The sequence below is a fragment of the Erythrolamprus reginae genome, chromosome 1, assembly GCF_031021105.1.
Source record: "Erythrolamprus reginae isolate rEryReg1 chromosome 1, rEryReg1.hap1, whole genome shotgun sequence".
NCBI lineage: Eukaryota > Metazoa > Chordata > Lepidosauria > Squamata > Dipsadidae > Erythrolamprus > Erythrolamprus reginae.
The window spans coordinates 299,929,874-299,957,417 of NC_091950.1; the positions used below are offsets into that span (position 1 = coordinate 299,929,874).

Below are 27,544 nucleotides of genomic sequence, written 5' to 3' on the forward strand. Positions count from 1 at the left end.
ACAAAGTATTCAATGAGACTATTTCATTCAGATCTGGGATGTGTTTATTTATTTATTATTTATTTATTAGATTTGTATGCCGCCCCTCTCCAAAGACTTGGAGCGGCTCACAACAACAAAACGGTACAAATCCAATGATTAAAAGACAATTTAAAACCCTTAATATAAAAACCAGTCATACATCTCAGACAAACCATACATAAAACGGAAACGGCCCATAATTGGGGAATCAATTTCCCCTTGCCTGATGGCAGAGGTGGGTTTTAAGGAGTTTGCAAAAGGCAAGGAGGATAGGGGCAATCCTAATCTCCGGGGCGAGTTGTTTCCAGAGGGTCGGGGCCACCACAGAGAAGGCTCTTCCCCTGGGTCCCACCAGACGACATTGTTTCGTCAACGGGACCCGAAGAAGGCCAACGCTGTGGGACTTAACCGGTCGCTGGGATTCGTGCGGCAGAAGGCGATCCCGGAGATATTCTGGTCTGATGCCATGAAGGGTTTTATATGAGTGTTATATGAGTGCTCCCTTTATTTTTTTTGAGCAGTATATGTTTAAAAAGATAAGTCAAGTGCCTAAATAAACAGCATCCTTGAAGATCATGACTATGTTTACCAACAATAAAAACATTAAACTCTGCTTTTCTTACCACAAAAATGACAGTCCATATGAAAAGTAACTCCTTAATCGTGTACATGAAACAGCATTGGAATATTGCTTTACAATATATGTCCAGCAGACTGACAACAAAACGAGCTATGAGCCAACAAGAGTATCCTTTTTTTCTTTTTGCATATTCAGCCCCATTCTAATATTCGCTTGCTTTGCTGCAGACTTGGAATGTTGCTCAAGACAGAAGAAAAGCAACAACTATGAAATACATTTTTTTTTTCCATTTGCAGTTTGTTGAAATGCAACAACGTGTCTGATCAGCATCCGAAAGAGACATTCAGAAGGAAAGGAAACACATTGGCTTGCTGCATCCCAAGACAATTATCTTTGCGGTGGGAAGGGGAGAGGGTGCACATGCCGTTCATCACCCAGAAGAGTAGCCAGGAAAAACCTGGCCATCAGCTAAGAGAATGCACACAACATTTAGTCCGTGTGTGCTTCAGATCATGTGTGCTCCTAATGGGACAACCTGGAGAGTGGGCAGAGGTCCTACTGGAGGCGCGATATACTCCTCTTCTCTCAGCAACCGCAACAGAATGTTCTTTTTATTCCGAGGCCAATGGTAGATGTGAGTATTCTGAAGCCAGGTAGGGACATGTTCCTATGGAGAAAGAAAAGCCAACGAGAAGAATGTAGGAGAAAAGAGACATCCAAGAGCTGAGGACTGGGTTGAACGATTGGGGAACGTCACCAGGGAGGTGGATCCTCAGAAAATTCAAGCCAGTCCATAGAGTTATGAAGCTAGAATAACCCATCCTGGATTCTGGCTTCAATATGAGGAAAAAGAGAGAAAGAAGCAATATATATATCACCCTGATTCTTGATGGCAGCTTTCGAGACATACCATTAGAGTTACAGATTCCACATTTGACATGAATTTCCCCAGTTTTCCTCATATGTCTTTGCCAGAAAACTAAGCAATTGGGGATTTTTAAAATTAATAATTCCAGTAATTCTTTGTGAAATCACTTGTATGAAGCATTTTCCAAGCAAGTCATTTATTGCTTCTTACATCATTCCGCTTTAATGGCCTATAAATCTGCATTCCATAATTATATGTTGAGGTATGTATAGCTTCCCTATAGCTCTGATAGCAAAGCTGCAGGAGGAATTTGACTAACCTACTCTAGATTATGGTAGTAAGTTTTCCCATGCCGACCAAGGAGAATTTATAAAGATGGTTCCTACATTTTCTTGTATGTGATATTACAAGGGGAGAAGGAGGGCTTATTTTATTATTTTCCTAATGTACAGATTTATAGATACAACAGCCTATTTGACTATGATTATGAGTGGGATCACATCTCATGCTAATTTATAACCAAACAAACAAGGATTCAGCAAAGGAGAAATCACAAAGGAAGAATTCTACATCTGGAATACCCCACTCCCCAAAAATCTTTTTAAAATGTTCAAAGTGAAAGAGAAAATAATCAGTATATCAGCTTCTCAAGAATGTAACAAAATGTTAGCAGGTAACAAGCAAAAGGCAAAACTAATCAATTCCCATTTTGGTCATTAAAAAAAAAAACAATATGGGAGCATGTTTTTCACTAAGCAGTTGTGAAGAGCAGGACCAAGGAAAAAGTTTTGTTTTCAACTGATAAAATACATTTTTTCTAAGGTATATATTGAATCAATTCAAATCCAGGGTCAGATGAATGTCATCCTAGGGCAGTGTTTCCCAAACTTGGCAACTTGAAGATATTTGGACTTCAACTCCCAGAATTCCCCAGCCAGCATCCACTGGCTGGGGAATTCTGGGAGTTGAAGTCCAAATATCTTCAAATTGCCAAGGTTGGGAAACACTGTCCTAGGATACTGAAACAGTCTAATTAATAGACTGTTTATAAAATTTTGAGACATTTGAGATAATGAATAAAGTACCAAATGAAATGAGAATGAAAAATGTTTGAAAATAATGCTGAAATTATAGAGGTCAACGTGGATTTGTCAACTGTACTGCATCACTAGAAGTATAGTTTCCAAATCACTCGAACTAATAGTTGACCTCATTGTGCATTAGTCAGACCCACCAGGTCTGCACATTAGACTTTTAATCTGGATTCTTCTTAAATTAACTAGGAGGGATTCAGAAAAGACCAATGAAGTAGCCCGGGAGACTAGAAATGCAATCTGAACAAAATATCACAAAGAAGGAGGCCAAGACTTGTTCATTACCATCACAGACAGCAGGACAATTAATAATATAATGTTACAGTATAAGAATACAAGATTAGTTCAACCGAAGAATTAAATACCTAGAGGGTTGATGGTCTCTGCGCCACTAGATGTGATGGATATTGGACAACCACATGTCACCAATGATTTAATTTGAATTATTTCCAATTCTGTAATTCTACAAAATGTGATTCTGGTCTACACAGTATGAGAACCTATTTGGTATGTAAAAATTTCTGCATATTCTGCAGACCAGGTTTTGCAGTACAGATTGAGAGTAGATGTATCATTCTGATAATAAATTATAATTCTTTTAAAGAGTATTATGAAATATTTCTCTAAATTGTTACATCAAATGCCAAAAATATTTTTTACTTCACATTCCCAAATACTTTTTAAAAAATGTTGCATAATTTAAATTTTCATGAAGCACCAAAATGGAATTATTCTGCCTTTGTCACATTACCTTTTTTGCATTGGGAAAGAGCACAGGAAGGAATCTAAAGTTCATGCTTCCTTGCTGTATAAATTCAATTTGCATCTGAAAAAAACAAAAGAATGAAAGTTTATCAACATTAATTTCAAATGTATATTTTCTGATTTCTAATGCACAACGTTTTTCAGCTATAAACAAATTCATGTCCCTACAGTAGCACACTGACACAATCAGATAGATTTATGTATGTTTTTCTTTGATTGTGAATTGCATAGAAATCAGAACGGTGAAAGTAGGTTGTGATCCAATATCAGGCCCAACACATAAGTGCCCTTATCTGAGCAATACTGTTTTCCATTCTAGATTTTTGGAAATAGAGGAGCCTGGGTATACCAATAAAGGAGAATATTTGTGATGATATTTGTCCATTGTGTTCGAAGAGGACCTTGACATCTAACAAGTTGTGGGTTGTCTACGATGTGACAGCAGATGGCTGGTGAGGCCTATACGGACACTAAATGTTCTGCCGCATGTTGGGCAGACGTGTGTGAGCACCATTGTTGCAACATTTGCAGCTCTGGCTTTGCAGAATGCTCGCTTCTCTTCTGCTTATTTTTTTCTAACTCAGGATTGATTATTTGAAGCTCAGGGTTGAAGGGAGGGATCCTTGGAGCCCCCTAAGCTTGGTTGATTTCTTGCAGATGTTACATTACCCAAACTAGGTATCATCATCAATGCCCTGATAATGTTACCTAGTTTGAGTAATGAAACATCTACAAGAAAATAATCAAAGTCAGAGAGCGCCAAGGAGCCTAGAGGTCAATTACCCCTTATCACTGAGCAACCGATAAGCATGTGTAAGATGCATATGCTGTTTATTGCTGTGTATTTTTGTTGAAAGGTTTGTATTTATACACCTACTGAAATGAAATTGTACTTCACTTCTGGAAGCTTTTCAATTACCGCATTTTTCAGAGTATAAGACACACCTTTTTCCTCCCTAAAAAAGGCTGAAAATTTGGGTGCGTCTTATACTCCAAATGTAGCTTTTTCAAAGCTTTTTTTTCCAGAGTAACATAGAAGATTGACGGCAGAAACAGACCTCATGGTCCATCTATTTTCCAGCCCTCACTAGGTGCTAATGATCTTCTGGGCTTTTTACTCCCTCCAAAGGTTTTTTTCCAGTTCTATGTCTTTGCAGGCTTGTTTTCATTCCCACTCCCTCTGAAAAAGGCTTTTTCAGCCCTCACCAGGGGATAAAACAATGTGCTGAAGCGGAACAGGCTAGGGACACTATCCAGATCAATACCTGTTAGGTAGATTCCCCCCCCAAAACTAAGGTGCGTCTTATACTCCAGTGCAGTGAAAACTACGGTATATTGCAGGGCTTACCTACGTCTAAATTTTTCCTTAAATATGGCAATAGTACTAAAAATATCAATTGGGTTTAATTTGCATACTGTAGCAATCTTGTCTTAGAGGTTGAGAGTAGATAGAGATTGGAACAGCCAGACAACTCCAGCATTATCTCTGGCTGAAATACCCTAGCCATAACCTATCGCCAGTCTAATTTAAGCATTCATATGCTGGTTTATGTTTCAGAACATCAGCCATGTGAAAATACTAAAAAGAGTAAAGGAAGTCGGGGCAGCACATTACAATGTTGGCAGCAGGCTTGTCACTACAGCGAGGGCTAAGCTTCCTTGGGAGCCTAGAGAGAAAAGACTAACTTCTATCAAAATCAGTGCAATGGGATCAAGAATGTCTGTGGCATTGGCTAAACTGCATGACTGAAATCTGGGTCAGAAAATATTCACTGCTAATAAGGATCAAATTGCTTTCCCTCCCTTTCTCTGCCTCTTTCCCCCACCACTGGCACCCAAAGGGAGCTTATCTCTGCATGTGTAAAACACCGCCTTTCCTCCAGCTACACATGCGAGTGTGCTCTCACCCTGTGATAAACCTCTCCTGTTGGAAGCCTTCTAGACAAGCGTGTGTTCTATAGCATTTCTTTCCCAGCTGAAAGGCAGGAAGCTCTGTTGCCGTTTATTCAACCTGATCAGAGGAAACCCTCGAGAGAATCCTCACACCGTGTTATCAAGCTGAGTCTCTGTGGCAATGGAGAAGCCGTAGGGAGATAGAGATCAAATGTGCAGAGAAAGAGAACACAGTAATTCAGGGGTGGGTATAAAAGTGTAGCTAGAAAAATTCCACAAAATACCATTCTGTTTGTATTTTTCAGTCTGCCATCAGCGGGCTCCAGTATATGTATGAATGTGTGTGTGTGGGGGGGGTATGTGTGTGTGTGTAGCAGTGGGCTCCAGTGTATGTGTGTGTGAGAGTGTGTGTGTGTGTAGCAGTTCAGTGTGTTTCACATGTTCAGGCATACCAGCAGTAATGGGCAGCCAAACTTTTTACTACCACACTGTGGGTGTGACTTATTTTGTGGGTATGGGTGTGACTGGGTAGGAGTGGCTTGCCGGCCATGTGACAAGGTGGGGAGTGGCTTGAATGATCATCATCGTTCAAGTGAACTGTTAAGTCCTTGACTTATAACCTTGTCAGTTGTAAGTGCCACTCGCTGGGTTGATAATTTGCTTTGCGTTTCCCGCACTTCCCACCTCAGACTGGGCAGCTAGGCGAACAGGTGCTGCCAGAAGCATAAATGCTGCCAGCACCGCTTCCACACATGCCTTCTGCTTGCACCCCAGGTGGAAGGTGGCTACGTGATGCTGGGAGGGAGCCGGCCAGGAGAGACAGAAGACCATCCGAGGCCAGGAAGGAAGAAAGAGGAAAAAAGCAAAGAGCCCAGACGCAGCAGCAGCAGGGGGGAAAAGGAGAGCCGAGCTGAGGCAAGTAATCCAGGAAGTGACAGCCACCAATCAGCTGGAGCTGTGCACGCATCTTCATTTCCGCCGGTGAAACTGCGTTCCACCCCGTCCTGCCTGCTGCCCACCCCTGCATAGCAGTAGCAGTGGGGGCAGCGGGAAGCTCCACCCACTCACCTGGACGTCATCGCAGACGCTCTGCGCATGCGAAGAAGCGGCACACGCACATCTCCGAACCGGTAGCAAAAGTAAGTGAAACCTGCTACTGCTTAAGATGAGTTCATATCATAGCCATCTGTGGCAAGGCAGAATGAGGTCAAGATGCAAATGTCATCACTCGCTCCCCAATGGATACCCATGGACAGTGAAAGGCCGCTCATCTTCAGCGCTATCGGTGCACCCTCTAAGGCCGTTGCGACCATGCGCATATCCGGTGGGCATGCAGGTACCGATCACGAGATTTGACTTCTGTGCATGCGCAAGTGAAATCTCGTGAGGACACATGCGTGAGCGAGATTTTGGCGATTTTTGCCGATATTTTTGCTTTCGTGTATGCACAGAAGAAAAAAAAATTGCCCCAAATCTCCGAAATCTCACTCGTGTGAGCGTCCTCATATGAGATTTCCCTTGTTGTGCATGCGCAAAAGCCAGATCTCACACAGGGGCACGCATGCACAAGTCGGGGCGCATAGCTGCACACACATCTCAGAATTTCCTACTGGGACGGAGCACCTGACCGCACCAGCTGCTGCCCAACGCTGCCCATAGATCACATGGCAAGAGATTCTAACGAAGTATGAGAGGATTTAAACAGGTCCCAAAGCCACACATAATAATCAACTGTATTTACAGGACATGGAGTTGTCGTGGCCCCTAAGAAGCACCGCAGAAAGCAACGTTTTAAATACGAACAAAGCAGGGCTTAACCACAGCACAAAACGCCAAATTCTTTGGCAGAAGATACAGCTGAAGAAGACTTCCTTTTGAAATGGCAAGCACGTGTCCCCACTCACCATCCTGTGGATGTACTTAGTATGTAAACCATGTTCGTCCTTGTCCAGCTGGGATTCAGCCCCTTCCACATCCTGTTTGTATTTTGGACTGATTGCTATGATTATCATCACGGACTTCTGTCAGAAAGAGAGAGACACTTTTATGAAATCATAAACTGCAGTACAGTTGGGCAACAACAGCTGGGAAAGCTGCCAGCTGGGATTCTACGTGGTCTGATGTTCCTTGGAAGCAGAAGGCAAGGCAGTTCCCTTTGGCTGCGAGACGGCACAGTATACATCGGAATTCCTCACACCAGATTTCCTGGATCTCCCATGAAGCAGAGTTTAATTTAGCGGAGAGAGAGAGAAAATATTTTTCAGCATTGGCCGTGCTGAATCACAAAACTCACCCACTCAGCCTGTTGGACACAATTATGCATACTGTACAAAACACACACACACATGCACAAGGTTGCATATTTGTAATGTTGATTCTCACAGCTTGGAATAGGTAAGAGGCTGTGGAAGAAATTAACCGCCTCTTATTTTCAAGAGAAGCCACAAAATTTAAAACCTGTTTTTGGGAGGTAGATTTAAAAACAAACAAGCCATAATGACAAAGATTCTCCTTCCACAAAGGAGAATTCATACACTGTACTAATTCACACTGGCTTAAAAAAAATGACTTTGTATCCTACCTGAAATCAGAAAGGGGAGTGATGTTTATGTTTATTTATTTGGTTGGATTTCTATGCCACCCTTCTCCGCGGACTTAGGGCGGAGAGAGCATGACTAGTGGACAATCATGTCGCCAGGTATGCGAGGCATCGCTCGTTCCTCTTCTGGGTTTCTGCGCATGATCATCAGCTGGCCCTTGCGTATGTGGCAGTGCCGGAAACTGGAAGAGCTGGTCTTCCATATTCCTACGTGAGCATGTGTGCCAGGCAGCTGATTGCCATGCACGCATGTGTGCCATAAACCCGGAACACTAGCTGGCCAGAGCGCCTGCATGCACCAGGAACCAGAAGTTCATTTTCGGCTGCACGCATGCACCCTAGGCAGCTCCTCTTCCGGGGCTGCAGCCCAGACAAGTGCACAAAGCTTTGATATACCCATATGAACAACTATAGCAGTGATGGCGAACCTTTTTTTCCTCGGGGCCCAAAAGAGTATGTGTGCATGCTATTGTGCATGCACAAATGCCCACACCTATAATTCAATGCCTGGGGAGGGCGAAAACAGCTTCCCCTGCTCCCCAGAGGCCCTCTGGAGGCTGGAAATAGCCTGTTTCCCAACTTCTGGTGGGCCCAGTAGGCTCGTGTTTCACCCTCCCCAGACTCCAAAGGCTTCCCTGGAGCCGGGGGAGGGTAAAAACAACCTCCCCTATCCCCCCGGAGGCTCTCCAGAAGCCAAAAATGCCCTCCCGGAGCCTCTGTGATTGCCAAAAATCAGAAGGTTGGCTCACATATGCACATTGGAGCTGAGCTAGGGCAATGGCTCCACGTGCCACCTGTTCACCATCACTGAACTATAGGGTAGTTCAATATGTAAATCAAGTTATTTTGGCAATCCACTGCTTCTTTGAATGTGTCTTTGAATTTAATCCAAAATATACAGCATAGCTAATTGATGTGCTTTATGTACTGTATGTTTTTGTTCACTCTGTATCTCTATCTCTTTCTCTCTCTCTCACTCCCGCTCTCCCCACTCTCTTTCACACACACACACATTCCTATACATAGCTCCTATGCAGACAAGATGGATAGCTCATTACTCAGAGAGAGATTCCTCAAAATGCTCAGCAAAGGAATAGTACTGATAAAAAGAGAGCCAGGCTTTCTCCTCTCAGTTCCTTCCATTTTAAATTCAAGGAAAGGGGAGGGAGACAGAGCAGGAAAAACCATTAATAATGAAGCCACGTGCAGAGGAGAGAACAAAATCCTATTTTAATTCATTGTGCCTTAGGTTGCAATCTTAGGTATTCCTTGCACGAAAAAAGTACAAGATTTTCATTTTATCTTTACTTACATCACTGAGATAACGTTCCATCCACTTGATAATATCAATTCCTCGGATGGTATCTTCAAATATGTCAATCTGTTAAAAAGTGAAAATATTGATATGGTTTTTTTAGACTGCTCTCTAGGAGTCTATTTGAACCTTAATTCAAAATTTGCATCCCTTCCAAATAGTTTGATTGAAGCAGCTTTTAATACAAATATACCTTGACCAACAATACTGTCCATTAAAAAAAAATCACTTGTGTGTGATAAGGCTTTTTATTTTTTTATTCATTTGTTTTGTCATGTACGTGTTGGTGATATACAAAAATATAACAATATTTATATGCATGATACTACTAAAAGAGAAACAATAGGACGGGACGGAAGGCACGCTGGTGCACTTATGCACGCCCCTTACTGACCTCTTAGGAATCGGGAGAAGTCAACCGTGAATAGTCTAAGGGTAAAGTTTTGGGATTAGGTGATGATAGTACAAAATCTGGTAGTGAGTTCCATGCATCAACTACTCGGTTACTAAAGTCATATTTCCTGCAGTCGAGTTTAGAGCAGTTTGCTTTAAGTTTGTATCTGTTGTGTGCTCGTGAGTTGTTGTGGTTAAAGATGAAGTAGTCATTGACAGGGGACATTGTAGCAGATGATTTTATGGGCTGTGCTTAGGTCGTATTTAAGGCAACATAGTTCTTTCTAAACCTAGGATTATGATGTTGTATGCACCTGTTCCATCCCCATGGTGACCTCATCTACCCCAAAAGTTACTCATCTGTCATAAGCCATGGTTTACAAACCACAGTCACACATTTTGCCAAAACTATGAGTGTCATATTAAAATACTGCATACTGTTTTGACCCAACCAGGATCTTTAAGAGTTCTAGCAAATGGCCCTCCTTTGGTCATGGACAGAAAAGGAAGCTCTTGTTAAAATAAGCCAAATTTCTTACGTTCATAGATTGCAAAATGCCAGGCCAACTTCCGCCATTACACATCATGAATTGGTAACTAGCAGATATCATATAATTCACTCAGTCTTGGAGAAATATGTTCATAAAATTACTGCCATAGAAGAATAAAATTTAAAAGAAAATTCTTGACATGAAAATAGGTCTGTTTCTACTAATATTGAAGTCAACCTATAATTCTGAAACATCATTTCCACCCAATACATTCATTTTAAATTCAAATTAACATGTATTACTTAAATGAATTTTATGTCTCTCTTATATATAATATTAATTATGGAATATACAATATTTAGGCAGGCAGGCACATTAAAAACGAACAATACCACTTTGAATTTAGAATTACCTCTCTAGATATTCACACTTTTTTTCTCTTTGCAGTGCAGGCTTCCAGAATAAAATACCTACCGCAGTCTGAAATCCATTCACAAATAAAAAGTTCACAAATTTCATGACCTCCTCAGCTGTGTCCACGGAATAGGTTATAAAGACTTTACCTAGGAGAAGCATAATTGTCAGTAAATAAAACAGTTGTGCTTTGAAACAAAATAGTTCAGAATGCCACAAAACCAGATTACCATGAGTAGCTGCAAAAGGATATGATGCAGAGCAGGTGGCAGGTGTGGCCAAGAGGCGCTTTGTACATCTAGTGCCTCAATTTCATCCTTCCAGGACCAGGAGATTCTACAAACAGTCGCTAATGCCTGGACCACCTCACAAGTAGATTATTGTAATGCATTCTACACAAGGTTGACCTTTAAGGCTACTTAGAAGGTGCAAGTAGCCTAGCATGCAGCAGTAAAGAGAGCCATGGGCAGACTGCATTATGCTGTTGTGACCCTACTGCTCCATAAGTTTCATGGCTTACCCACTGACCTCTGGGTGCAGTTCATGGTGTTGGTTACTGTTCTGCTTTTGCCTATCCAGATCGGAACAAAGGAAAAATCCACATGCTGATATTTCAAAGAACACACTTTTATATAATAATCACGATTTATACAAGCAAACTCATACCTTTCAGTCCGTCTTGGTAGCTTTACATGTTGAATTGGATCAGAGATAAACGTCCGGCCAGCTGCCAAGAGTCAAAGCTAATTTCACATTCCTCAGTAAAATAAATTTTCTTCGGTTACACTTACACACAGGCACGATTCTCGCTCACATAGCTGCATTTCTGCCCGACGGTTTTAGAAGAATAGCAGGTTGTCAGCGTGACATTTCTAGAACCGCAAATCTAGGACTGCCACCATTATGAACGTTGCAACACCACACCCGGTTACCCAGAAATCCTTGTTTATATTTTGTCTGGGTGTGATCAACTGTTTCCTAGAGATATAACTGTCTAGACTTTCTTTCATAGACTCACTTTTTGAACTTTTCCCTCTAAAGATGTTCCTTTCTGCTTAGTGACCTACTGACCTGGGCATCTAATAGGGGCTCATTTCCCATATCCCCCTCCTCCTCTGACTCAGACATTACCATCATTGGGGTTTCTGCAGTCTCTGGAGGTTGGTCAGGTTTCTCGGATTCCAACACTTCCTCACTCTCACTATCTGACTCAGTTGCCTAGGGTACCAGGACGAGCTCGGTTCATCCTCCTCAGAATCTGTGATTAACTGACCCAGTCATGGACCACTCACAACAGTTACATCTCTCATAACTCATGATGTCCATGAATTATTAAAACCTGCCTGTTCTGCCAAAGCTTGGGAGAAGTTTGACGGTAAAGCCTTTTGCATGAGGGAGTGGATTGTTTATACCATCACTGTACTAGGGCCACTGTTTACAGAAAAAGCAACAAGATAAAATCTTCACAATTTTTGTCTTCCTTCAGCCTTTTAAAACTTTGTTCCTGCTTGTGTTTTTAATCCTGTTCTCTGGGTGTTTTTTTTTTTTCATTTCGCAAACACAAAAGAGACACCCAGAATCATGTACTGTATAGGCATGCTATATACATCAGAAAGATTGGTAGGAATGGTTATATTGGTTATAACCAATCAGAGAGACAAGAAAGAAATTTTACATTTAGTTATTCATATTTTGACTGTGGCCAGGATAATATATGCGCAAAATTGGAAAGGGGAAAATATCCTCAAAGAAGAGGAAGTTATTAAGAAAATATTAGAATGTGCTGAAATGGATATGATGACAAGACGGTTAAAAGACCAAGAAGAAACAGAATATTATGAGATATGGAACAAAGTGTATATATGGATAAACAAGAAGAAAGATTAAAATGATGAATAAATAAGAGAATTATATTAGCAGTGATATGATTTAAGATTTACGTTAGAATTAGCATTGATATGATTTAAGTGTTATGTTAGAATTAGGTTATGTTTGAAAATTTATTATATAAGGTAGAACAAATTTCTTCTTTTCATTTAAAGTAATAAGTTTGAATTTAAGTATTTTTTAAATGTATTCATTTTCTGTATTGAAATTTCACTTCAAAAATAAGCGGGGAAGATACAACCCCACTTTTATGTTAAATGTATTGTGTCAGTTTTGTCCATTTTATGAAAAATTAATAAAATATATTTTTTTAAAAAAAGATTGGTAGGAATGCCTTCCATGTTTTTTGCTAATATTTATTTTATTTTTATTTATTAGATTTGTATGCTGCCCCTCTCTGTAGACTCGGAGCTATAGCTCTTAAAATCCCTCAATCAGTAGAGGAACTCAATAATGCAAAAATGGTATGTGATACATATTGCGGGCAACGATCCGTACTTATTTCCAGCAGGTAAATACACACAGCACTAACAAACAAGAAACAGCAGAAGCTTACGTAGCTCTTCAGGCAAATTGCTGGTTCTCAGGGTCCCTCTGGCTGCAGAATTAATCAGGGGTCTTGGGATAGCCCCAGGGGTGGGCATGCTGCCAGACTCAGGCATGGAATCAAAAGGAAACCTCTCTAAGCCCTCACGGGCACCGTATAGTTTGAAGGGTGTGTTATTCTCAAGCATCTGCTTCCGAAACTGGTCACTGAGAAGAGAAAGAAAAACCGCTGTAAATTCTGAAAATGTTCAAATCTTATGATTCTGAGTACATGCTCGGCGTCCTTTTATTTAAAGGCATAAATATCATGTGTGTTCCGAAAAAGTTGGGGGGGGGGTGTATTTAGAGGCCAGGAAAGATTAAGGACCCCAAAGCTGCTTTTGTTTTTTTTTTAAATTAAGCTTTCTCCTATTTGTTGAAACAGAATTGGGGTGGACTTGATTTAAACCAGTCTGCTCCCGTTTATTATTGGGGCCTGCCAGGACTGAAAATGCTAAGTGGCAGTGCAATCTTGCAAGGAAAAGTCCTGATTACTTCAACAGAGTATGTTGCTCAAAATAAGGATTGGAGGAATATGTATCAGTACTCCTTTAAGTATACTTTCTGTATGCCAAGTGTAGCCAAGCTCTTGAAAAAGACCATCAGGATTTTAAAAGGAAGCCTGCCACTGGCATTTTTACTTTTTTGATTTCAATTATTTCTTTTGTTCAGTTTATTATCTTAAAAATTAAAAGAAATCCTGATAGGAATCTGAGATCTCCTCTTCCTGTGGGATAAAGACAGTTCCGTTCTGTGATTTCAATCAATCCCGAAGTCAGGGTGACTGTAGCCGCCAATCCTTCATGAAGAGGGAATTGTAAATCAAAGGTGGAATTTTGTTGTTTCCCTGCCAGAAATCAGAGGCCTGTGAGAAGCAGCAAAGATTCATATCAACAAGGCAATTCAGCCTGGGGAGAACACTCAATTTGCCTTGGTGAAATTACTAGGGAGGTTTTAAATTACTTTAGGCTTATATACATTTTTTAGATGACCTCACAGTAATAAATTACAATACTCTTGAGGTGAGAAGTTTAGAGAAAGAGGAAAAAAGGTTTGCAGTTGCACTCAGAACCTTTAGTTCATGAGTGTCAAACTCCATCAAGTCACGTGATGTATTGTGAGGTTTTTTGCCTTTGCGGACCTCGGGTGGATATGGCCCGTATGTGACTCATCTGGCCCGTAGGCTGCCAGTTTGACACCCCTAACAGCTAATTTCTCCACTAATGACTTACTGTGTCTTCAAGAATCATCCAATCAAAAGTTGTGTCAAAATAACAACAATGACAGCCTTTATATCTGACCAATCATGGCCAAATGATGTCGTAAGTCACTAGCAATGAAATGGCCAAATCCACTTTATTCAATAATTCGTAATTTCGCCAATTTCTAATATTCTCTTTTACTCTACGTCAGTGGCTTAGTAAACTTAAGCTTGTCTGAATCTGTAGCAGCCATTATTCATTAAATTTGGAACAAATAATGACAAATAATTATTGTAACCCAACAAGAGAGACACAGAATTCAGAGGATAATCAGAATGCAGAAAAAACAATTATGCCAACCTACCTTCCATTGAGGGCCTGTATACTGCACGAGTCAAAAACAGGGCCGTGAAAATATTTACTCACCCCTCGCATCCTGGACATAAATTGTTTCAACTCCTACCCTCAAAATGTCGCTATAGAGCACTGCACACCAAGACCACTAGACATAAGAACATTTTTTCCTGAATGCCATCACTCTGCTAAACAAATAATTCCTTCATCACTGTCCCAACTTTTCATTAAAGCTGCATTACTATTACTATTAGTCTTCTCATCACCCATCTCCTCCCACTTATGACTGTATGACTAATTTGTTGGTTGTATCCTTACAGTTTATATTAATATTATTCCCTGATTGCTTATTTGTACCCTATGACAATCATTAAGTGTTGTAGCTTATGATTCTTGACAAATGTATCTTTTCTTTTATGTTCCCTGAGAGCATATGCACCAAAGACAAATTCTTTGTGTGTCCAATCACACTTGGCCAATAAAGCGTTCTATTTTATTCATTCTATTCTAAGATAGGCAGTAGTTTTAAATTCTGGTTCACAATAATTAGAAATGGAACCTATTTGTATATACTTAGCCTCAGCCTTGATTATGGGAGAAAATGAGATGGCAGGTGAAATGGCAATATACTGTATGTCTTGATGCTATCTGTTGTGGCCCGTCTTCCTCCCAAGCACTGGTCACGGATCCCGAGGATCGAGAAATGGTTGTGATGTGGTACCCAAGGCCAGTGTATCTGGCATCCGAGTCCGATAGCGAGGAGATTGGAGAGGATGTAGTGTCGGAGGCTGAAAGTCAGCTAGGATCTTCTGCACCTCCCGGGGTGCACATGAGTGACTCAGGAGAAGACGAGGAGCCTCTTCTTGATGCTAGGGCACGCAGAGCTGCCAGAAGGCAGGAGTGGCTAAGCAAGAGGAGGTCTCTGCGTAAATAGATCTGTAGAACAATTGGCCAGGCCCTTAGACTATTTAAAGCTTAGATACGTGACACTTCATCATCGTTCCGTTCCAGATGTGGTTTGGGGTCATCTCTCTCTCTCTCTCTCTCTCTATCGGAAATTCTTGTTCAATTTGTGATGTTAAAATTCAGCTTTCCTGATTTTTTGCTAATGTGCTCCGGGCTTTCTGCCAACCTTGCATAAATTACAGGTAAGGATATCTGTTTGGACTCTGGCCAGTTGTCAAGATATTAATTAGCAGCTGTCTCACCCAACAGCCTTCTTTACGATTTCTTGAACTTTTAAAAAGACCCAATTGTTAAGAAAATATTAAGAGTAAATAATTAGTATTAAATCAGTGTGTGTGAATGTGTGTGTGTGTGTGTGTGCCAATTTCCTGGGGGACTCATCGCTGGGACCGAACACTCTCCAAGCAAAGGTTAGCATACCATTCATATACACAGAATGCTAAAATAATCATAATTAGCTTTGCATGCAAAAAAAAAAAAATAAGCTCCAAGGTTGGAAAATACTTACTGAAATCTCTGAAGTCCTTCGGAAGAGCTTTCCCCCTGAGGCATCCGTTCATCATTACACTTGGGTCCATGTGGACTAGAATAATGTGGGATTATTTGTTGCGCAGGGCGGGTGACTCTTGCACAAGGGCCAGGAAGAGGAAGCTGCACTTGAGGTGAACGTGCAAAATGTTGGTAGGGGGTTTGCCCATCTAAACCTATCAAAAATAAAAATTCAGGCCATTGCATAAGTGAGACTCTTTTCCATAGCGGGTAAATAGATGGCATAGGCCCGTGTTGGTGAACCTATGGCACGCGTACCAGAGGTGGCACGCAGAGCTGTCTCTGCTGGCACACATGCTGTCGCCCCAGGTCAAATCTCCCTGGCGTTTCTTTCGTGAGCTTCTATTTACCTGCAAACAATGAAATAGAAGCTCAGGAAAGAAAAAGATCTTACTTCTTGTAGCGGTGCCGGTGTTGGGATGCTCCACTTCCCTCCGGCCAGCCCATCTTCGGATCTCTGCTGTGCATGCACACCTACCTGCGTATGCATGCACATTTCTGCACATGCATGTTTCAGTTTGAGCATGTGCTTGCGCAGTTTGGGCACTCGGTGTCTAAAAGGTTCTCCATCACTTGTACAGGCTGTCCTTGACTAACAAGTTTGTTTAGTGACTGTCTGAAGTTACAACAGCACTGGGGGGAAAAATGACTTATGCTCATTTCTCACCCGTACGATCAATGCGGCACCTGTGGTCATGTGAGCAAAATTCAGACTCTTGGCAACTGACTCACATGGTTACAGTGCTCTGGGGTCAAACAACCCTGTTTTGCAACCTTCTGACAAGCATAATCAATGGGAAAGCCAGATTCCTTTCAACAACCATGTTATTCACTTAATAACTGCAATGATTCACTTAACAAATGTGGTAAGAAAGGTCGTAAAAAGGGGCAAAATTCACTTTTAAAAAAGATCTCAGCAACAGGAATGTTGGGCTCATTCGCGGTTGTAAATCAAAGATGGCCTGTATGATGGCGTGGTCAAACTGGATGCAGGCCTTGCACCAAGACATAGTTTTATTTATTCACATTTTTATCGAATAAACCCCCACGTGCAACTCACTGAGGCTGCACATGGTTCAAAAACAGGTTGGGAAAAGTGCTTGGGATTCATGCAAGTACAGCATCCCTTTGCTACTCATTAAATTAGGCATGGCATTAAGTACAGCAATGTTGCATATAAAGATTGTTTTCTTAATTGTAGATTACTGAATAATCTGGGTTGGCTGGAATCACTTGATTAAGGCCGCAGTAATGAATTCATACAACATATGAAACCAAATCCCAATAAATTATAACATTACAGTTTAGTATGACAAAAACCCAGCCAAGAAGGACAACCATTTTACAAAAATATAGTAAATGCACGTGTAGCAGGGGAAACACCACTTATGACTAAATGAGCTTACGTGGATTCTGGCAGTACATATTCTGATTGTAGTATCTTGGACGCCATTGCGCTTGTGGTGAAATATAAAGATGGGGCATCTGTGGAAATAAAGGGTATGACTGAGAGTCCAACTGTGGATATTCTCTAGACATCAGGGACCTTGGAAGATCTTCTGGGTTCAAAACAGAAGCAAAGGACAAAGGAATCTCAGGTTGTCCAATGCCCAGAGGATCTTGAGGCTGAGAATCATATCCTGCATCTTCGGTCCTTAGGTCTACTGGCACCCTATTATCGTGCTGCCAGTTGGGCTTGACGTTTTCCTGATTTTCTCCAAATGAACTTCTTTGCAAATTACTAGAATTGTGCCCGTTGTAAAGAGAATCAGCTGATGGTTGAGACCTCAAGAGCTGGTTTGTTTTGTGTTGAGGCAAATGATTGCATTCTGAACGGTCTGTTGAGTTGTTGGATGGACCAGGAAATTGTCCTCTTCTAGAATCATAGGTATCTTGTGAAAGACTGTGGCCATAGGTTTCCCGTATGCAATTATTATAATTGACATGATCAAGGTGCTTGTAGAATCCTAGTTGCCCATTCATCAGATGGGATGTTTCTGGTGGATAAGATCCCATAGGCACTGAGTTCATTACAAGTTCTACAGAAGGGTTTGAAGCCTCTTTCGGTGAATGTCCTGGAAATGGAGACCAATCAATCGTTTCATCCACTTCAACTGGAATACTCCGATTCATTGTAGCGCCTAAAGGGGGAAAATGTACAGTGTAAATTTACTCTACATAAAAGTATTTTGTATCTAATTCAAATAATAAATAACAGTTGGAAGGGGTCTTGGAGGTCTTCTAGTCCAACCCCCTGCTTAGGCAGGAAACCCTACACTATTTCAGACAGATGGTTATCCAACATCTACTTTAAAACTTCCAGTGTTGGAGACTTCACAACTTCTGGAGGCAAGTTGTTCCATTGATTCACTGTTCTGACTGTCAGGAAATTTCTCCTCAGTTCTAAGTTACTTCTCTCCTTGTTTAATTTTCACTCATTGCTTCTTGTTCTACCCTCAGGTGCTCTTCTTTGTGGCAACCCCTGAGATATTGGAACACTGCTATCACATCTCCCCTGGTCTTTCTTTTCATTAAACTAAAATTCAGATGTGGTCCCAGCAATAAAATGGGAAATCTGAGACACGGAAGCCACACATCTGGAAGAATATAAAATCCTTCCATTCCCAACTATCCTGTCAACTTGGATGAGAAGTGAAATGTCTTCAAAAGAAAAAAAAACAAGAAAGTCCAGTAACCTTTGACACAACTGTGACCAGGATGACTGAGAATCTCTACATAATCTGGAAGACATGGTAAAATTGGAATTGGCTGAATTGTATTACATAATTGGGAATCTTATGGAAATACTTTAAAGAGATGATTGACTTGGCCAACACCTGTCTAAATGCCTGAAAGAATTTAGATTGTCATAGTTAGAGCTTTGATTGCTCCCTTCATCATAGTTCTTTTTGCTTTCCATCTAATCCTTAGGACCTATTCGATCAGTGGAGGGAACTTAGCTTGCAAAAGCTTCCCCCAAGGTTTTTAAGAGGCTGAAATTTTCTAACGTATCTGACATAATTTATCTGGTTCAAGACTAGACAACCATGATCTGTTTTATCGGCAGTGGTTCAGTCTGAATACAAAGCTCTACAAAGTGGCAATACAAAACACTAACCTTGTAAGGAAGTCATTTTAATATTCTCTAGGAAATATATGGAAATATGAACCAAGTGCAAATGGTAGCTAATGGAAAGGAGAAAATACAAATCACAACATGAACAAACAATAATGGTCATCATTCACAGAATAAATAAGAAAAAGATTTATTTCTATAATAATATGCTCTTTCCCAATTTCCACTAGTTGAAATGGCTGAAAGGGGAGATATAGGATCCCATTTAAACAATGCTAGTTTTATGCTTTATTGATTTTGATTAATTACATCATTCTCTGAGATCTACTGATATCGCTTGTGTGATATTCAAATAAACAAGTAATCAACAAATTTTAAAACAGTTTTCTTCAGATGTTTGGGAACTAGAAAAGGAAGAGGAAGGGATATAGGGTATGCTCCCTGCCTTGAGTTACCTATAAAGTAATAAAGACAGGGTAAGAATACAATAAATACATTTCAGTCAACTCGTTTTCAATCAGCAGAATGCTTTTGTATTTACATCATGGAGATGTTAAAAAAACATATTACAGTGATCCCCCGAGTATCGCGAGGGTTACATTCCAAGACCCCTCGCGATACTCGATTTTTCGCAATGTAGTGGTGCGGAAGTAAAAACACCATCTGCGCATGCACGCCCCTTTTTTCATGGCCGCGCATGCGCAGATGGTGGAGTTTGCGTGGGCGGCGGGGAAGACCCAGGGAAGATCCGGGTTTCCCCTTTCCGTGGGCAGCGATCTTCGGCTCTCTTGGCAGGCAGAAGCAACAAGTCCGGCGCGTCTTTGGCTGGGGCTGCTTTCTTTTTTCCGGGGGGGGGGAGGAGGGAGAGAGAGCTTCTCCCCACCACCTCTCCCCACCGCCTCACGGGGGTCGCGTGAACATGCTACATATTGCATCCCTCCATAAAAGCCCAGCCCTTCCCCCAGCGGCTTCACCGAGCGCTTCGGGAAGGTGCCGCCTGTCTTCGCTGTAAGAAAGGCAGGTGCATCCAAAGCATGCGGGGAAGCGGCTGGGGGAAGGGCTGGCCATTTGCCGCTTCTCTCCGCTGCAGGAGAGGCAGGAGCAACCAAAGCAATGTTCCAAAGCGGTCTCCGGGAAGCGACCGAGGGAAAGGCAGTCGTCTGCTTTTCCTTCAGCTCGAAAGAGGAGGCAAATGCCCTGCCTTCCCCCAGCCGGTTAACTTGAAGCGCTCGGTTAACTGGCTGGGGGAAGGCAGGGCAGTTGCCGCTTCTTTAGAGCTGAAGGAAAGGCAGACGACTGCCTTTCCCTTGGTCGCTTCCCGGAGACCGCTTTGGAACATCGCTTTGGGAGAGGGGGCAACTGCTCCCGGTTAAGAAGCAAGAATCCACCCCCTAGCCAAACGGCTTTTTTCCTGTTTAGCACGGCGTTCGAGCGCTAAACAGGAAAAAAGCCGTTTGGATAGGGGGTGGATTCTTGCTTTTAACCGGGCAGTTGCCCAGTCTCCCAGAGCGATATCCTTAGCGGTCTCCAGGCTGCGACTTTTTAAAACAGCCGCGCCGCTTCCCAGCTGAGTCCTGAAGCCAAACGCCAAAGGCGAACTTCCGCGTTTGGCTTCAGGACTCAGCTGGGAAGCGGCGCGGCTGTTTTAAAAGGTCGCAGCCAGCCTGGGGGGCTTGTTGGGAAGCCCCCCAGGCCGGCTGCGACCTTTTAAAACAGCCGCGCCGCTTCCCAGCTGAGTCCTGAAGCCAAACACGGAAGTGGTTTTTTTTAAAATTAATATTATTTTAAAAATCGCGATATAGCGTTTCGCGAAGATCGAGATGGTATCAATTGCTGGAAAAATCGCGATATAGCGTTTCGCGAAGATTGAGATCGCGAAACTCGGGGGATCACTGTATTTGAGTTGTTCTTTTGGTAGGCCTGGACAGCAATCTAGGGCATTGCAGGCAAAGCAACTAGACACAGGGAGAGTTTTTTACTTTTGTGCCATCACTGCTGAACACCTAATTCTCACAGGGCTGTGTAATGTCTCAGTGTATTTATTCATATAGTATGGCTGTAGTATTATTTATCCTTCCCATTATCTTCTTTACTCCCTCTTCTCATTGGTATTATTATGACTATCATTGTTGCGTTGCTTGCATGCACACTGAGAGCTTCTGCCCCAGAGACAAATTCTTTGTGTGTCTAATCACACTTTGTCAAATACAGCATTCAATTCAATTGTATCTAAGCTTGTTGTGATGTATGGCTTAAATTATTTATTTATTTATTGGATTTCTATGCCACGCCTCTCTGAAGACTCAGGGGGGCTTGCAACATATAAAAACAGCAGGTTACAATTAAAATCAATCCAATTAAATTATAAATTACATAACTATTTTAAAATTCCTAGCTATATTAAAATCAATCACACCCATTCGTAAACAACCATACAATCATTCATTGGCCAGTGGCCAAGATCTAATCAGCCCAAGCCTGGCAACATAAATGAGTCTTAAGACTCTTACGAAAGGCGAGGAGTGTGGGGACAGTACGAATCTCCGGGGAACTGGTTCCAGAGGGCTGGGCCCCCCACAGAGAAGGCTCTTCCCCTAGGTACCACCAAGTGACATTGCCTAGTTGACAGGACCTAGATAAGTCCAACTCTGTGGGACCTAATCAGTTGCTGGGATTCATGCGGCAGGAGGCGGTCCTGCAGGTAATCTGGTCAGATGCCATGTAGGGCTTTATAGGTCATAACCAACACTTTAAATTGAGTCCGGAAACCAAATGGCAGCCAATGCAGACCGCAAAGTGTTGGAGAGACATGGACATGTCAGGGCAAGCCCATGACCGCTCGCATGGCTGCGTTCTGCACAACTTACAGTTCATCATCAAGTTCCCAACTTCAAAAATGAACATGCATTTTTAAAATCAGAATCAGTAAACCTCTATCTATAGTATCATAAAAAGCAATGAGGCATTCCCTTTGAGATGCAATGGGAGCTCCTACTTTCAGTCTTTTAAATACCGTATTTTTGGACTATAAGATGCACCTTTTTACCCCCCCAAAAGAGGTGAAAACATTGGTGTTCTTATACACCGAATGTAGCCCCACCCATCTACCCTCACTCTTTGGTCTCTGCCTGCTAGTAATTTATCCCCTTGCAGCAGAGCCTGATAACCACAAGCCACTGATTATCTGACTCTTGACACTCAGCTAATTAACTGAAATTGTGAGCAAGCCCAGTGCTAAAATGAAAGTGAAACTAAAGCTGCACTGAGGCAAATTGCTGGAGGGATCAGACTGTGCTGAAACTGGCTCTTTGTTTTTTGCTACAAGGAGGTAAATGGCTATAGAATGTTCAAATTACTAGATTTATTTTTTAAAGGCTGCTTTATTATTAACTTAACAAAATGAAGAAGCTTTTTAAAATAAATGCTTGATTTGAAGAGACCCAGTGCTATTGTATCTTCTTTTAAATAAATGTTTTAGTACTAAGATAAGGCAACTGAGTTCAAATCTTACTTAATCATATTTGGAATAGATCTATTTAAATAATTGAGAGGAATTAGTGTGATTACATTTAAGAAAACTTTCTGGGATTAATATACTGCCATAATGTACATTTCTCCAAGTCTTTGCTATTTCTATGGGTCAGGCACACATGCACAGAAATACATAACAAATAGTGTATATCATCTGTGCTGTTTGCTGTTTGGCAAATTGTTGGGAGGCAGAGGCCTTTTTTCCTTGTTTTCCTCCCCAAAACTAAGGTGCATCTTATACTCCAGTGTTTCTTATACTCCGAAAAAATATGATATGTACACAGGAGTGTATGCAGGCTGGAGAATTCCAGAAATTGAAGTCCACGCATCTAAAGTTTCCAAGGTTGAAAAAGACTGCACTAGACCAACTAGTTCCTTTTCCCCACTCATTCCCACCACAAAGAAGCTGCCATTAGTGAGGGAAAGGATATGTGTCAGGCTTAGGACCCTAATAAATGGCATGTTAGTTTCTCCATTCTGACCTGTGCAGCTCTCTGGTCCAAAAATCAATGATTTCACTTGAGGAAGCACATGTTCTTCATGGTTAATTTTCTTGCCAAGTTTGGAAGAATAACAATGAGTTCCAGTAGAGCTGACTTCAAGTATTTCTTCAAACCTTGCTTCAGTTGCATGAAGGGAAAAAATTCAATAATGAACTGAAACAAATCCAAATTATTTTTTTTAACTTTTTGCAGAAGAAAAACAGCTGAGAATGATTTTAAGACAGCAAGAGTTCTATACATTTTAATATCAGTCTCTTCCACAATTCCAGAAAAAAGTATTTATTTCCACAGGGTAAGGGTCATCCCCCCTTAACAAACCTTCATAAGAAATAAGATGAATCAGAAAACTATTCTGAGTCTTTGAAATATCAGGTTAAGTGTCATCCTGACTTGCAGCATTTATAAAATATAAGGAAAACCCCCCAATTTTTTTCTATAATGTATTGCCACTTTCTTCGGACATCTTATAATTCAACTCCTATAAAATTAAACTGAAATCAAGTCTACAGATATCTAATAATGAAATATAATCTAAAAAATTGGGATTACATTTACAAGTGCTGTTAAACTGTCACATCTGTGCAAGGAAGCAATGTTATTCCATAGTATTTAAGAATGCCCTATGAAAGCAGACTATCAATCCTAGGTCTAGTAAGCTTAGAACTACGACGCCTAAAACACGATCTAAGTATTGCCCACAAAATCATATGCTGCAACGTCCTGCCTGTCAATGACTACTTCAGCTTCAACCGCAACAACACAAGAGCATGCAACAAATTCAAACTTAATATTAATCGCTCCAAGCTCTACTGTAAAAAATATGACTTCAGCAATCGAGTTGTCGAAGCATGGAACTCATTACCGGACTCAGTAGTGTCAACCCCTGACCCCCAACATTTCTCCCTTAGACTATCCACGATTGACCTCTCCAGGTTCCTAAGAGGTCAGTAAGGGGCGTACATAAGTGCACTAGCCTGCTTTTCATCCCCTGTCCAATTGTCTCTCCTTATCTCATATATATCTTTCCTTCCTTCATATATCTTCTCTATTTTTATATCTTCTCTTTATATATAATACTTCATGTCTATTCCCTTCAATATGTATTGTGTATTGGACTAACTAACTAAATAAATAAATAAATAAAATATTTTTAATTTCGTTTTTCCTTTCCTTGTCTAGAATTATCCGACTCAAGAATCTTTTGGTAGATAATCCTGAAGGCTTTCCACAAATTGAGAGATAGAAATCTCAACCCCTTCCTTACAAGCAAAAAGACCCAGCTGTGGAATCTTTGCATCCTGCATCTGCCCTGTCAGTATGGCTGAAGGCAGATGAAACTCCAGAGATGGGCGGGGGGACTGTTTCCGTTTGGCTCAGCCATGTACCAGCAGACAGCTGTAGTGTACACATTTAAATGATTGCTGGATAATGAATCCAATCAGGCTGTCAAGTGGGAAAGGGGAGAGGAGTCAAATACGATAATTTGTTTAGATAATTTGTCCTGAACGAATCCATATTAAGCTTTAATTCATATCCAATCATGGCCAGCATTTTGGGAAGAAGAAGGGGGAGGAGGAGGAAGAGAAGAAGAAGGAGAAGAAGGAGAAGGAGAAGAAGAAGAAAGTAAGAAGAAAGTGAACACAAGAACAAGGTGGCACAATCTGAAGTTAGTTGGGGGAAAGATCAGAAGCAACATGAGAAAATATTATTTTACTGAAAGAGTAGTAGATGCTTGGAACAAACCTCCAGCAGTGGTTGGTAAATCCACAGTAACTGAATTTAAACATGCCTGGGATAAACATATATCCATCCTAAGATAAAATACAAGAAATAGTATAAGGGCAGACTAGATGGACCATGAGGTCTTTTTCTGCCATCAATCTTCTATGTAAGTAAGGGATGTGCATAAATGCACCAGAGTGCCTTCCATCCTGTCCTAATGTTTCTCTTTTACTAGCATCATGTATATAAATATTATTATGTCTTTGTATACCATCAATATGTACTTGACAAAACAAACAAATAAATAACGCAGAAACAGAATCCCTTGTGTTCCAACTGTTTGTGCATTTTAAAGACAATTTGAACCTCATTGAAATCTCTGTACTTTCCCTTTTAAAGGCATGCGTCAGCCTATGAAATCTCCAAAGAACAAGGCTGACTAAACTCCCTCTGTTTTTGATTAAATCTTTTCTGACAGTAGAGAAGAAGAATGTGGAGTTAACACATGGCAAGCTAGGTAGATTCCAGCTTCAAAGGCCATGCTGTTAGCTGAAAGAAAAAAAGCCAGCCTGAGCATGTAACTTGTTGAAAGAGAAATGAAATTTGGTTTACTTTTTTCAGCAAAAGCATTCTTCCTAAATTAGGATATGAAAAGAGATCCACAGCCTAACAGACACTTCCTTTTCCCTCATTTTAATTTAAACTATCAATTTGGGATTTTTCACATAAAGTAGATAACAGATCTCAACATTAAAAGAGAAAGAGTGGGATGCAGACTTGCTTTAAAGACAATCACAGCCTGGCTGATGAGAAACAGTGCTGGAAAATTCATACTGAGGCGCCACCACTAAGAAGGTCCTGCTCCTGATACCCATCAATAAAGGGACCCAACTATATATAGACCGATCTACTACAGAGAGACCACTGGGGACTTACTTCCTAGCTAACACACCAAGGTTTAACTTCCTTTTGTATTTTAAATAATAAAATAATGTACAAATAGAACACCTTGCACACTTCACTCAAACAGGCGGTTCATTGTTTTTTGTCCAGGTGATATATGTAGGCACCAGTGGTAGGTTGCTCCAGGTTCCACCTAGTTCTTAGAATCTGTAGCACTGGTGACAGAAGGCTCCACCTACCTGCCTGGAATGCTTCTGCATCTTGTGCACATGCGAGCATGAATGCAAACCAGTAGTAAAGGATTTTAGAATATATTATTGATATATTTTAAGGTATATGCATTATATGATCATGCTGAAGCTCCCAGTGACCAATAAGGGCCTACAGGATTAGCTTTCTCCAGGTCCTGTCAGCTAAACAGTGTCGGCTGACAGGGCCGCAGGGGAGGGCCTTCTCTGTGGTGGCTCCAATTCTCTGGAACCAGTTACCTCCTGAGATCCGTACTAACCCCACCCTATTGGCTTTCCAGAAAGCTGTAAAGACCTGGCTTTTCCAGCAGGCCTGGGGCCATTGATCTGATGGTACATCATCAAGATCCAGCCATAAATGATAAATATGGTCTTATTGTAGGTTTTAAATTGTTTTTAAGCAGTGTCTCTTTTTTAGATGTCTGAATATATTTTAATATTATATGTCTTGCTCTTCTTTGCTGTGAGCTGCCCAGAGTCCTTAGGGAGTTGGGTGGCATACAAATGCAACTAACTAACTAATGAACTAACTAACTAGCTAGCTACTAACCAACCAACCAACCAACTGACTAACTAACTTAACTAACTATCTAAATAAGAAAAAATTAAAAAATTCGGGAAAAAGAAAAGAAAAATAACCCCCTACTGGTAGGCACCCAAGAATTTTCTTGGGAGTTGGATGATCTTAACAAATCCATCAAATAAATAAAATCCCAACTGCGATGTATTTACATTGTCAAAATGTCACCCGCCTCTCAAGGAAATACGCTGCCTCAAGTTCATTTTTTGAGTAATATTTTGGCAACAAATCAGAGAGGAAACACAGTCTACTCTACTATCCTTAGGAGGGTTACTCCGCACATTAAAAAAAACAGTTTTACTTATTTACCTCCCTGGTACAAGAGAAGCAGGTTGGGGACATAGAAGCCCTGGCTGGGGAATTCTGGGAGTTGAAGTCCAGATATCTTTAAGTTGCCACGGTTGGGAAACACTGCTCTAGAGAAAATCTATCCAGGGAGGCCACTACTACAGCTTTTAGTGGCACATAACCACCAAGCTTCTACAACTCTCGGGCCAAGTGTCCACGGAATCTACCCGTAGTTAGTTGGGCCTCTCAGCCATTTTTCGGTTGACAACACAAGATTTTATTGGCCACAGAATCACGGCGTCTGCCTTTTCAAAGGGCTCTTAACAGCCTGAGGTAACTGACAGCGGAGCCCAAGCTCTCTCCCTCCCCGAACTAGGAGTTAAATCAAGGAGCCGGGAAGGGAAACGGGCCCCAGGCGAGGCCAAACCCGAGCAAGTGGGCCAGCAGCGACAGCCCAAATAGGTCGAGGGGAGCTTTGAAGCGACTCACCTTGTAGACCCCAAAGGGGATCGGCAGGGCAGGGCAGACCACCTGGCCCCCTCGTCTCCTCCGTCCTCCTCTTCCCCCCCTCCCACCAGAGGTTTTCCTGCCTTCTTTACTCTTCCCTTTGCTCTGCCAGGTAAGTTGCCCCAACAGGCTCCGCACCAGGAAGTATCTGTGTTGTATGCAAATCGCGGGCAAAAAAAAACACCAAGATTGGGACGCCTCATGTTCAAC

General features: G+C 41.4%; 1 protein-coding gene across 3 annotated transcripts; it reads right to left on the reverse strand.

Annotated features, from left to right (window-relative positions):
- Positions 1-21: 21 nt before the first annotated feature.
- Positions 22-27,544, reverse strand: TRAF3IP2 (TRAF3 interacting protein 2). Of its 3 annotated transcripts, none has more exons than XM_070733354.1 (11): positions 27,317-27,544; positions 23,066-23,239; positions 19,095-19,162; positions 17,383-18,117; positions 15,936-16,131; positions 12,877-13,073; positions 10,494-10,582; positions 9,133-9,201; positions 7,126-7,242; positions 3,315-3,389; positions 22-1,268 (listed from the first exon to the last, which is right to left on the reverse strand). In XM_070733354.1, the coding sequence occupies exons 3-11, from the start codon at positions 19,108-19,110 to the stop codon at positions 1,107-1,109; spliced, it is 1,656 nt and encodes a 551-aa protein (XP_070589455.1). In that variant the 5' UTR covers positions 19,111-19,162; positions 23,066-23,239; positions 27,317-27,544; the 3' UTR covers positions 22-1,106. The 3 variants fall into 3 exon arrangements, with proteins under 3 accessions (XP_070589455.1, XP_070589456.1, XP_070589457.1); XM_070733355.1 differs by having other exon boundaries at positions 23,066-23,203; positions 27,317-27,446; XM_070733356.1 differs by lacking the exons at positions 10,494-10,582; positions 12,877-13,073; positions 15,936-16,131; ... (2 more) ...; positions 23,066-23,239; positions 27,317-27,544 and adding an exon at positions 10,068-10,179.

Bases quoted from the DNA above. Each gene is read 5' to 3' on its own strand.
- TRAF3IP2 (XM_070733354.1), bottom strand. The intron at 10,583-12,876 runs GTAAGCTTCTGC...TGCTTCTCCTAG, and splicing joins CAATTTGCCTGAAGAGCTAC to GTAAAGTCTTTATAACCTAT. The intron at 9,202-10,493 runs GTAGGTATTTTA...ACTTTTTAACAG, and splicing joins TGAATGGATTTCAGACTGCG to ATTGACATATTTGAAGATAC.